Source organism: Aspergillus versicolor (assembly GCF_001890125.1).
Source record: "Aspergillus versicolor CBS 583.65 unplaced genomic scaffold ASPVEscaffold_17, whole genome shotgun sequence".
NCBI lineage: Eukaryota > Fungi > Ascomycota > Eurotiomycetes > Eurotiales > Aspergillaceae > Aspergillus > Aspergillus versicolor.
In genome coordinates, this window is record NW_024467540.1 from 425,389 (window position 1) to 437,183 (window position 11,795).

At 50.1% G+C, this 11,795-nt stretch overlaps 6 protein-coding genes across 6 annotated transcripts; 4 read left to right on the plus strand and 2 right to left on the minus strand.

Moving 5' to 3' along the window:
- Window positions 1-2,782: 2,782 nt before the first annotated feature.
- On the plus strand, window positions 2,783-3,517 carry ASPVEDRAFT_110001 (putative allergen; the record flags this gene model as incomplete). The annotated part of the gene is made up of 1 exon (XM_040805605.1): window positions 2,783-3,517. A coding segment is annotated over one exon (735 nt), but the record flags the coding sequence as incomplete, so codon positions are not given.
- Window positions 3,518-3,797: 280 nt separating this feature from the next.
- On the plus strand, window positions 3,798-5,103 carry ASPVEDRAFT_180681 (SDR family oxidoreductase). The gene is made up of 3 exons (XM_040808863.1): window positions 3,798-4,277; window positions 4,358-4,539; window positions 4,594-5,103. The coding sequence occupies exons 1-3, from the start codon at window positions 3,997-3,999 to the stop codon at window positions 4,974-4,976; spliced, it is 846 nt and encodes a 281-aa protein (XP_040674698.1). The 5' UTR covers window positions 3,798-3,996; the 3' UTR covers window positions 4,977-5,103.
- A 345-nt stretch (window positions 5,104-5,448) lies between these two features.
- ASPVEDRAFT_57881 (mandelate racemase/muconate lactonizing enzyme family protein) lies at window positions 5,449-6,558 on the plus strand (the record flags this gene model as incomplete). Its single annotated transcript, XM_040815389.1, has 1 exon — window positions 5,449-6,558. The coding sequence occupies one exon, from the start codon at window positions 5,449-5,451 to the stop codon at window positions 6,556-6,558; it is 1,110 nt and encodes a 369-aa protein (XP_040674699.1).
- Window positions 6,559-6,985: 427 nt separating this feature from the next.
- ASPVEDRAFT_90145 (uncharacterized protein) lies at window positions 6,986-8,592 on the plus strand (the record flags this gene model as incomplete). Its single annotated transcript, XM_040818743.1, has 5 exons — window positions 6,986-7,117; window positions 7,163-7,424; window positions 7,476-7,667; window positions 7,735-8,126; window positions 8,179-8,592. 5 exons carry the CDS (start codon window positions 6,986-6,988, stop codon window positions 8,590-8,592), a joined length of 1,392 nt encoding a protein of 463 aa, XP_040674700.1.
- Window positions 8,593-8,875: 283 nt separating this feature from the next.
- Window positions 8,876-10,200, minus strand: ASPVEDRAFT_77504 (FAD-dependent oxidoreductase; the record flags this gene model as incomplete). Its single annotated transcript, XM_040816399.1, has 7 exons — window positions 8,876-8,976; window positions 9,042-9,201; window positions 9,245-9,278; window positions 9,333-9,666; window positions 9,715-9,769; window positions 9,797-10,115; window positions 10,172-10,200. The coding sequence occupies 7 exons, from the start codon at window positions 10,198-10,200 to the stop codon at window positions 8,876-8,878; spliced, it is 1,032 nt and encodes a 343-aa protein (XP_040674701.1).
- A 759-nt stretch (window positions 10,201-10,959) lies between these two features.
- On the minus strand, window positions 10,960-11,466 carry ASPVEDRAFT_90147 (uncharacterized protein; the record flags this gene model as incomplete). Its single annotated transcript, XM_040818744.1, has 1 exon — window positions 10,960-11,466. The coding sequence occupies one exon, from the start codon at window positions 11,464-11,466 to the stop codon at window positions 10,960-10,962; it is 507 nt and encodes a 168-aa protein (XP_040674702.1).
- Window positions 11,467-11,795: the final 329 nt, after the last annotated feature.

Sequence of the window (11,795 nt, forward strand, 5' to 3'; positions counted from 1 at the left end):
TGATCCTCTTAGTAAAGTGTGAAAATAATAATGGTTTTGGCTGATTTGTCCGTAGCTTCCTTTCTACGGCTGCGGTGTGCCTGGACACGTCAACATCGGCCGACTCTTCTATCAGACCAACTTCTCTCACAGTTCCGGATATTTATCTCTCTACATCTCAAATACAACGTTGATGGTAGCTGCAAAGTGTTTTTTATCATTATAACACACCTCAGTCTACCTTGCTAGTGCAACCCAAAACGTATCAGCCAAGCACTTGACTGCGAGTCACTATCGCGACCATTGTGAACAAAACTTCAAAGTCGCGATGTTTCCAGGAGCGTCAGAAATCGCCAATCCGGGCTGCACAGGCGGCTCCAACATGGCGGGAGTGGCGTGAGGAGGGTGACTTCTCGCTTCCCACAGTTAACCCGAGCACAGCCCGAAGCCTCAACGTCAGATAACCGAGTAAACGGCATTTGGCCATCGGGAATCGCGCCTGTTAGCTTTCCGTCATCGAGAGCATGTGGCGGTCGTCAATTGACGTCCCTATACGCTCATCCTTTGCCATGAGAACCGAGTCAAACTTCTCTTAGCCAATACCGAATCTCAAGATTTGACGGCAAGTCGCCATCTGCCACAGGCCCGTCCCATACGATCAAGCGGCGAACCTAGGTTACCTCAGCACCGACTCAGACGTCAGTGCCACCACTTGCGACATGCAAAACTTTACTCTGTACCCAGACCAGAGCCCCAGTCCCAGCGGTCCAGATTGTTCAAAGGTGAGTGGGTGGGAGTGGAGAGCCTATTCCGCCACGGAAGTCAAGTAGCGCTGAGTTCCCTTCCACCGGATGGGTCATGGCTCAGCGTGGGTTACAGTGAACCTTAGTTCTAGCGGTTGGAGAGGCTATTCCGCGGAACTCTAGCGGCAAGTCGGGAACTCTCGTGACATGAGAGTTCCTTTCGGATTCGAGAAGACACACGAGCCGGGGTACAGTGCTCTCTGTAAGGCCGTACCGGGGACAGGCGGCGATATGCCTGCTGTGGACACCTAATGCCGCGCTTAGATGGCGAACACCAATGTGAATATTGAACAAATGAACAAACAGTGAGGTACTAGAGGCTCCGCCGCCAAGTACTAGACTACTACCACCCTCATGAAACGACTGACGAGAACCTCCGGTAATCGCTCGGTGGGAGAAGTCCACGATACAGTGGGACCGCGCACGTAAGTTCCGCTTCTACAAAAGCACGCAACGCTTGGAGCAAGATCAAGCTCTCGAGCTCGAACAGTGGGGGGCGTCGTCGCACCTTGCAGAATTTTTATCCCACATCAGCTTCTCTTGCGGTTGACAGGAACTCGCTTAGGCCAGGTACCACTGCTGATCAGTTGTTGTGTGGGACAAAAAGGAGACTTGGCGATGCTCTTGCCCCTTTCAACGGCCGCTTATTTTTTGTTTAAGCGTTCCATGGAACCTCGTTGGCCCGATTTGACAATTCTTGAGAAATTGTTGTGCGGAAAGCAGTCGGATTGGCTGCTCAGCGCTTCAAATCCGGTTCTGCCCCTGGTCCAGACTTGGCGGCCCACGGTCGAGATCCCGACTTTTGTTCTCTTGACAGAGCCACGCACAGGCGCGTTACATTCTCTTCGATGTCTTTGTGCGACACGCCCGTTGTTAATGCGCCCGGATAATATAAAGACATTCCGAATATCTTCCAATAACCGCGAGTGCACATGCCTGTCAGATTGGATATCAACGCCTCCTCGTCACGGCCTACGTACGCCAGGCTCTTTTAGGATGGCCTCCCAAGAAGTCGGTGGTGGTGGAGACTGGAGAGAAATGATCCACTGCATCTCGAACCTTTGGACGCGCACATCTATTCCTACCTAAGGCTGCGCAGCTCTTTGACTCCAGTCTCAGTGGCTCACTAAAATCGGGCCCTGACTCGCGACTGAGAGTCCAGACTCACCATACCCCAGTTGCAGCCTTTTCTGCCAAGGCATGGTGATATTGAATGACCAGCTTGTTGCCAAATCCTGGATCTTTCATTCCTTTGAGCATCGCCTGCTGTAGGAATTAGGCGATGTGGGAATGCAAAGACCGAGTTGCGAAACCGCCCAGTACAGCTCATTGTTGACTAACTTTCCAAGATGGGTGCCACGGTGCCACTGACCGTTCTTTCCATTAGATCTCGGCATTTTCAGTCCCCACCCAAGCCACTGATACACGAATTGCATTCTGGGCCGACCAATCGTATTGATGACCGTTCTGGATTCAGGTACGTATCCAGGGCGGCCAATAATAATCAGGGGCACAAATTTCGTGGATCGATTTCCATAGTCAATGCGGCCAATTGGGCTGCTTTTGAATGCATTCCCCTGCCTATCAGTGTGTCGTCTTGCCTGTTCCGTCCATCCACAGTCATATTGCCCAATCATTCCATTCACCATCAATGCCTCCATCGGCCACCACCACTTACGCATGCTTTGTTCCACAACGATCTCGACCAGAGGTATTCCATCCGAACGCCCTGGTCGAGACTCGAAGGGTAGACGTAGTGGCACTTTCGTGGAGTAACCGATTACTCCCCCCAAAGCTATATAAGATGGAAAAATCCTCGTCCTGATCGTAATTTCATTCACACATCTACAGAGTTGCAATCCAACTAAGACACTCCTTTCAATTCTATTCTCTCCTGTTACCTAGTGTAACTTCGTTCATTTCAAGACCTATCATATCATCGCTTGACGCGACCACACACTCCCTTTACCAAAATGCAACTCACCAAGTCCCTTCTGCTGCTGGCAGCCCTTGCCTCTACCTCTCTTGCCCGCCCTGAGGGCCATGAGAGACGTCAGGCCTCCACCACTACCTCGGCTGCCTCTTCCACCTCTTCTACCTCCTCTTCCTCCGCCGGTGCCGGCTTCGGTGCTAAGACCTCCAACTCCGGCTCCGGAATCACCTACCAGGGCAACGTCGGTGACCCCTACGGTAGCAACATCATCGAGATCTCCTCCGATGAGGCCGCGAACTACAAGCACGTCGCCCAGATCTCCGGTGAGAACAGCGAGCCCTGGGACCTCGTCTTCTTCAACAAGTACGGCCCCGACGGACAGATGAACGGCTGGTTCGGCTACTCCGCCATCAAGCTTACCCTCAACTCCGGCGAGACCAAGTACGTTGCTTTCGACGACGACACCAACGGCGGTTTCGCTGCCGCCCCCAGCGGTAGCATGCCTCTTGATGCTTCCGGCGGCTACGCCTCTACCTGGGGTGAGTTCGACTTCAGCAGCACCGGCAATGGCGGCTGGTCCGGCTTCGATGTCTCCGCCATTGTTGCCCAGAATGCTGGCCTGACTGTCCAGGGTATGAAGATCTGCGAGCAGGGCAGCGGCACCTGCTCCAGCATCTCGCCCGACGCTGCTTCCGTCGATAACGCCTACACCACTGCCGAGACTGATGTCGGTGGCATTGGCGGCAACATCTCTGGGGATGGTAACGTCGTGCTTGAAGTTACCGTCGACTGGCAAGGCTAAAAAGCTCTGTTGAGCAAAGCTTGAATGATTATGACACGTTATAGACTACCAATGAATCTTAGTTTCTTCTTTTAAAACCTGGACATAGACAATTTCTTTGTTTGCACTCGTAGGCTCAGCTTAACCTCCGCTCTCTCAATATAGTCGGCCAAGATTGTGCATGTATAGTGATTACTAACAATGTTTTGTACAGTTATGCGCATTTGCAGGATCCCGAAATCCTTCGGACTTCGTTTGCCAACACCAACGCAGCCATTCAATCATATTCGCTATTACGACCCAATCATATGCATATAATGCTATCTCCCTTCAAGATCCAAACACTGGAATATGGGTAGTCCGATGGACTTCGGGGTTATCAAAAATGATAATACATAGAGGCTGCCCACAGCCCAGATATATATACCCTCTCACGGTATAATATCTACCCATATGAAATCTCAATCCAAAACAATAATAACGACTTGCCTATACTCAAAATGTCCCTTGTCTGGCTCATAACCGGAACATCGTCTGGCTTTGGCCACGAATTCGTCACTCAAGCCCTCGACCGTGGCGACAAGGTCATCGCGACAGCACGCAATATCTCCAAGATATCGAACCTGAAGCAGCTCGGTGCTGAAATCATGGAACTCGATGTCACATCCCCACAGGCAGAACTAAATACCAAAGCCGCCGAGGCTGTATCGTTCTTTGGAAGGATAGATGTGCTTGTTAATAACGCAGCATATACCCAGTTTGGGTTTTTGGAAGATATGAGGTTTGTTACCCATCCCTTGTTGGCCTATCTAGTTCAATTCAATTAGGGCTGGGGAGGCATGGCTGATGGAGTTTATCTAGTGAGGACGACTACGTGAAGCAGTTTACGACCAATGTCTTTGGAACCATCAACACGACTCGAGCATTCTTGCCTCATTTCCGCTCTCGCAGGGCCGGGACTGTGGTTAATATTGGTTCTATGTCTGCGTGGGAGACATATCCTGGTGTCGGGGCGTATTCAGCTTCCAAGGCCGCTCTTCGCTGTATGTTTTCATATCCCGCAATGTTTGAGTTGATAGTAGTCTGACAGCTTGTAGACGCCACAGATGCACTCGGTCAGGAGGTCGCATCACTCGGTGTAAAGACCCTCCTTGTTGAGCCTGGCCAGTTCCGCACGGAGCTTTTGAGTTCTCGGAATAGCATGTTCGTTGAGACGGACATTGCTGAGTACAAGGAAGTGGCTAGTGCCACGTTTGACGCATTTCGCAAGGTGCACGGGAACCAGAGAGGAGATCCAGCCAAGGGGGTAGCTCGCATTATAGAAGTTGTTCGAGGGGAGAATGAAGCCGCTGGGAGAGTCTGGCCAAAGGACCTGGCTCTCGGACCAGATGCAGTTGCAGTGATTCGCAGGAAGTGTGAGGAGACGTTGAGGTCTCTGGCTGAATGGGAGGATCTTTCTACTGGGACAGACTTTGTCTGAATAGGTCATTAGTGGAGGATTTGGTATTCTCTTACATACTGCTACAGCCGCTTTCAATAAAGCTGTAGTATAGCTTCAACATTCATTTTTCTTTATTTAACACAAGGCCAAAGTCTGTCCTTTCTTGCTGTGCCATCGCTGTTGGACTTTCATTTGTTCAATAATACGCAGTACTCTTGTATATGGATCCAACTTACAAGATACTTCTGGGTTCGGCCCTACAAGTCTAACAGCCCTGATTTATTTCCTTCTCCACTCGATATGCACCCCTCACTGTCCCTCTTGGCTCTATGATAACTGGCCCGTCCGGCACGGGCAAGATCCCGATATCACAGAATAACCTAAGGAGCGTTATCCGAGTTGGAGAAAAGTTTCCAGTACACCCACCTTCAGACGCTGGCAGAATATAAACCAGCAGCCACACATACATCTGCAAGTCTTTCTATATCGTCCTCAGAACAATACCACAACAATGCAAATCACCGAAATCACCGTCTTCAGCTACAACGCCAACTACGCCAACGGCATATACAGCATGTCGCACGGCCGCACAACCACAGGACAGCAATCTATCGTCGTGAGAGTCCGTACCGACAGCAACATCGAGGGCTGGGCCGAAACAGCACCTCTGGGAAGCGACTACCTACCCAGCTCTTTCACAGGCGAACTGGCTGCGCTGAAGGAACTCGGACCGCATATCCTGGGCCTAGATCCGCGTTCACCAACGGCTGTTGACACGGTCATGGATCGCGTCATGATGGCTGGGATGGCGGCTAAGGCGGTCCTAGATATGGCCTGCTGGGATATTCTGGGCAAGGCCGTGGGACTTCCTACATCGGCTTTATTGGGAGGGACGCTTGGTGCAGATCTACCTGCGTTTTCTGTCATCGGTGTCGGTGAGCCAGCCATTGGAGTCCAGAAGGCAAAGGCCGAGCTGGACAAGGGGCTGCAGGCTATGCAGTTAAAGGTTGGAGATGACCCCATAACCGATGCGAGGCGAGTCAGGGCCATCCGGGAGACACTCCCAGACACAGTTGAAGTATGGGCTGATGCCAACGGCGGCTGGAACCTAGGCCAAGCACTCACATTTGCACGGGTGCTAGGTCAGGATATCGCCGTGGCGCTTGAGCAGCCCTGTAGACTTCTATCTGACTGTGCTGAAGTTGGACGTCGCACTGGACTGCCTATTGTGCTTGACGAGAGTATCGTGACGATGGCGGATCTCGTTGCAGCACATGCAGCAGGTATCACGGGGGTGAATATAAAGCCATCGCGGGTTGGCGGGCTTACCAAGGCGCGCACGCTGCGTGATGCGGCGATTTCCCTGGATATGATGGTTACGGCTGACGATACGTGGGGATGTGCATTGTTAACAGCGCAGAATATACAGCTGGCCGCTTCTACGCCCCCAGATCGACTACGTGCTGTCGATCTCTTTGCTGAATGGACGAGTCCATGTATTGCAGACATTCCGAGGATGCAGGCAGATGGCAGGGTTCGCCATAATGGTCTTCCTGGGAATGGACTCGGTGCTATAGACTTGAGTTACCTGGGGAAGCCCCTGTTTCAGATCACAGCTTGAACGGGCTTCCACTGTTTTCTAGAAATAGTTCACCCTTTTACATAAATCATAGAATCGTGTTTGTGACTCCATGGAAGCGGGACTATTGTCAACGTGGCCGGGAGCTTGCCCGGTCACTGCGAAGCCAAATGCGGGGATAACAAGCCAAGAGAGACTAATACGTACCCCAATCTGTGGAGTAAGACGTATGCAGTGAATAGTGATAAGGGTATGGGGTACTGAGATATCGGGGGCCTGTCCGATGGCCGGCAGCGTCGCCGTATACTCGCCCTATGAGGCTGGGCATGCGCATTGACATGATTGAATAGTTGCTAGACTAGATGTATTTCTAGGCGTTTGACAAGAGCGAATCGGTATATAAAGGCTTCCCAGGTACTCATCAGTGGGTAACAATTCCATTTATCTCTTCTAATCTATACTATCAGTCATGGCTGACGGAACAAAGGAAAAGGATGCAGAATGCCCTGTATTCCCAGAGACCAAGCCTGCAGAAGTCCAGAATATCACGACCGATGCTGTATTTGGGGAAATCACTGAGGACGGCCCCAACTACCGTAATGTGTGTACCCTCAGTGTGTCTTGATTAAGTCTAACCGTCTTTCAGATAGGATGGATTGCTACCATTGTGCTTATGGCGAAATCCATGATCGGACTAGGGGTCCTGGCCATCCCCGGAGCCTTCGATACTCTAGGCCTCATTCCAGGAGTCATCTGCCTTCTTACCATTGCTTCCATGACCTGGTGGTCGATGTACGTTGTCGGGATGTTCAAGCTGAGCCACCGCGAGGTATATGCCATCGACGATGCTGGATATATCATGTTTGGTAGGGTTGGCCGAGACTTTCTAGGGGTAGCATTCTGCATGTGTGAGTACAATTTGGAATGACCCTTTACGAAAGCTTGCTAACGCAGACTAGACTGGATATTTGTCTCTGGCTCCGGACTGCTGAGTATCTCGATTGCCCTAAATGCGATCTCAACACATGGAGCTTGTACCGCCGTATTCGTGGCTGTTGCTGCTATCCTTACCTATATCCTATGCAGCATTCGCACTCTAGGCCGGATGAAGTGGATTACTTCAACTGGGCTTGTGAGTATCCTGAGTGCCAGTAAGTGCTCCAACTTCACTTACACTTCCAGTCCAACATCAACATCCTTGCTGACTTTACTCCACAGTCCTGATAGTCACAATCGCCGTTGGTGTACAGGACCGTCCCAGTGGTGCACCGCAAGATATCCCGTGGAAATCCGACTACCAGCTCTTCAAAAACCCGTCCTTCCTAGACGCCGTCTCCGCAGTCTCCAGCATCGTCTTTGCATACGCAGGAACCAGCATGTTCTTCTCCATCGCGGCAGAAATGCGCGAGCCCCGGCTGTATACCCGCTGCTTATTCTGCTGCCAGTGCATCGTCACTTCAACCTTTCTTACAATCGGCGTGGTGGTATACTATTACTGCGGGTCATATGTTGCCTCTCCTGCTCTAGGCTCTGCAGGCCCTCTCATGAAGAAGATCTCTTATGGGCTTAGTATCCCCGGGATTCTAGCGTCGAATGTGATTCTTTCTCATGTAAGGCCTTATCCCAGCGCTTTAATTTCCGCAATACTAACCTTCCGTATAGGTCCCTAGCAAGTATATCTTCGTCCGCCTCCTCCGCGACACAAGACACCTCTCAGCCAACACCCTCCGGCACTGGACAACCTGGCTCCTCTGTACATTCAGCGTAGTGATAACCGCATATATAATCGCCAGCGCAATCCCCGTATTCAACAGCCTGGTCTCCCTTATCGGCGCACTCCTCGGGACCCTAATGTCCTTCCAGCCAATGGGCTGTATGTGGCTGTATGACAACTGGGGCAAAACGCGCGATATCCGGTGGTACTTGATGGTCTGCTGGAGCGGGTTTGTTATTATCTCTGGCACGTTCCTTATGGTTTCTGGGACGTACGGCTCTGTTGTTGGGATTATCAACGATTATAGTGCGTCTGGGGGGTCTTCCGCTTGGTCTTGTGCGGATAACTCGAACTCGGTGTAGAAAGTGCTCTGGATGTAGACTCCTGTAGGATTCGTCTTATTGGAAAGATACTGTGCTTGTAGGTAGAATCGGTATAAACTGAACTGTCCTCATACCAAATACTTGCTTATCTGCAGGTTTCTAGGGTTACAAAGCCTACGTCTCCGAAGTATCTTATTATATATTATCCTCAGCGCCGGCAGAACAATGATGAAATGATCCATTAATTCTAGACCGCAGTGTAGTTTAATTTATATTATACTAGCTGTTAATTCAATACTCGAGCTCCAAGTCGCTCTGGTATCTACAGCTTCGCAGGGTGGTGAGGAAAGAGATAGCCCTCAACAAGGTCCCTTGCAGCACGCGCAATCCCGAAGCTGAAGATGTAGCCTCCACCGGCGACACCTATCATTCAAAATGTTAGTGCATGCCTTGGGACATCAGTATATTTGTAAGGCTTCCAAACATACCGTACGCGTGAACAATCACCTGCCCGTCCTTGATTTCTCGCTCGACTCGTACCCCGTTGACCCGGGACGGCCGTATGCCTACGTTGTGTCTGACAATTTGGTAGTCTTGTAGATTATTTGAGAAATGGTTAGGTAGATTCTTGTTGATCCTGTTCACGATCTGGACTTGTTAGCATGGCCCTACACTTTATGGAGGTACGTACATCCTGGCACAGATCCCAATCCGGGTTTGGATCACTGTATAAACCCGTTAGTTCATCTGCTATAAACAGGTGGAAAGAAAGGACATACACAGAACCCTTATGTCTTGTCCCTCCAAGAACAGCAGTCCCGTCTAGGCGCGGTATCACATATGTATAAGTATCGCCAGTATCACGCATAAATAACTTGTCGTAGTCGCTCTTGACAAGCATGGTCTGGCCGCGAATCAGCTCCACGTTCTGGTCACGCACGTCGTTTAGAGTTAGCGATCCAAACCCCGTGGCGTTTATGAGCACGTCGTGGCCTAGAGAGTGGGCTTCAGATAGGGAGTTCAGCGTCATGCGCTTGAATTGTACACCCGTGCTTTCGAGGCGCTGGCGGAGCCAGAGGAGGAATATGTCTGGGTTGAGGATTAGGCTTGTGTCTGAGGTGGTTAGTATAGTATAACTGTGGGCTTGATATAGATATTTACATGCTGTTCCGAGTTTGGCGCCGTTTGGTAGACTCTCAGGTGGGAGGAAGCGAAACTGGACATATCAGTTACTGCATCTTACATATAATGCTTCAGAACTAACATCGGGCATATAATCCTTCCACCAGATATCATCCTCTGTCTTATCGTCGTGAAAGTCCTCAATGGGAATCTTCTTAATGCTCGACTCAGGGTGGGCATCGCTCCACCGCCACAATTCCGCAAACGCATCGAGCTGCATCTTGGCTTCTACAGGGGACGAGCAGCCGCCTGCAATGAAGCTCACGCCCGCCCAGGGACTCGCCCATTCGATCGACGGCTTGTCTCCGGGGAGATTCCTGGCAACGATCGTGACCTTGTGGTGCCGCGACAGCATGGAGGCCGTGGCCATGCCCACGATGCTGGATTGACCGTCAGCCTAGTCTACAGGTAGATATAGATATTAGAAGTGACGCACCCGGCTCCAACAATGGTGATTTGGGCCATCTTGTCTTATGAGCTACGGTGTACATGGACGGTGGGTATGTGGGATGATATTTATGCGAGAGTTGGAGAGCGGGCACCTATCGGTTTCAAACCCGGTCCAGTCCTTCTTATCACTATATCGGGCTGTGAATCCGACTGAGTCAGTGTATTTGGAGTCGCTAATATGCCAATGTCACTTGCGGGGAAGATGCCCCGTGGGGAGGTGACTCTTGATATGGACTGCAGACCAAAAGGTCATGCACAGCTGGTGGCCAGCCAGCTATCTCCAGCAGGAATTACTATTTATATGGACTGCAGGCATCGGCAGGTCTTCCGATTCTAACACTCCAGGCACTTTAGACAACACCCTTTCAGAAGGCTGGTGCAGTTGGAGAAGCCAAGCCAATATAAATGATATCAGCATGTTGATCACTTTCACCCCTTGGCAACTTAAGTTGGATATGTAACATGTCTATAAGTAGTATAAGCAGCTGACCAGTTAATCAATGTCAACGACCTGGAGTTTGGCTTAATTATGTCAGTACATATCAAATGTAGAGATGAAGGAGTGGATTTAATCTTGACAAGCTGCGAGCTTGTTGGTTGCTACGCGCAAATACGTTTATTTGGCAAAAGTAGACAGTGATGTAGGTTTTATTGTGCAAAACTATGTTATAGTCATAAGCCCTAACTCCATACATGCTATAGAAGATACAAGTCCAGCGAACAATCCAAGAAAACCCAATCCTCCAGCCTGACCAAGGTAATTCTTGCCATAAATTATTGCTGCTTATCCTCAGCAAATATCTCCTGCCACGCCTGGCTGCATTCTTCACTGAGCTCCTCAACTACTCTATCGTCCCATTCTTTCACGACAAAGCCGATCGGAGCATTGCGGCGCACTGAAATCTCAAGCACACGTCCAGTTCCCACCATCAACGGGTCGCCTGGTTGCAAGTAATGAAAGCCATAAGCATAATCACCAGGTTGGGGATCAGGGGTATCATCGTTGTACCGGCGTGACATCAGCAGTATATCCTTCAAGGTGGCCTGTCTAAAGCCCTCTGCGCCCTCGTCGGCCAATACCGACACGAATTTCGGAAACCATGTAACCCCATAGACAGTGCCAAAGTCCATATAGTACTTCCCATCGGGTCCTTTTATCGGACCTGCGGTATATTTGCCCATCAACTGCCCACATTTCCGTAGGCGCTCTTCGTTGTCGGGGGCTTCTGGGGCAAGAAGCTCCACGCCCTCCTCGACGGTTTGAACGATGTATTCGGGCATTGTGAGCAGACTGATAAACTATAATATTATCGTATAAGCCAGATATTAGCTCAAATATTGGTTGATTATATCAAGTGTACACAAATTTTAGCACGTCGTGGGATAAGATGGCTTCTGTGGTAGTAAGACTATAAGCCGGTGCTGTTATTGCTATTTATACCTTTTCAAAAAAAATAACATTTGCGTGTTTCTTTTATTTTATCCCTTATAAGGGTAAATTCTTTATGTCTTTCACCGACTGCCTATTCGTCTTCAACGTGAAACGTAACAGACCTAGGCTGAACTAAAGGACTGGGTTCAATTGACAATAATCTAGTCTTTTACATCGA

What these genes read in the sequence shown, in the direction of transcription:
- ASPVEDRAFT_180681 (XM_040808863.1), top strand. Translation starts at nt 3,997, where the DNA reads ATGTCCCTTGTCTGGCTCATAACCGGAACATCGTCTGGCTTTGGCCAC. An exon ending in GGGTTTTTGGAAGATATGAG is followed by an intron (nt 4,278 to 4,357) that starts GTTTGTTACCCA and finishes GAGTTTATCTAG; the next exon opens with TGAGGACGACTACGTGAAGC. An exon ending in TTCCAAGGCCGCTCTTCGCT is followed by an intron (nt 4,540 to 4,593) that starts GTATGTTTTCAT and finishes GACAGCTTGTAG; the next exon opens with ACGCCACAGATGCACTCGGT.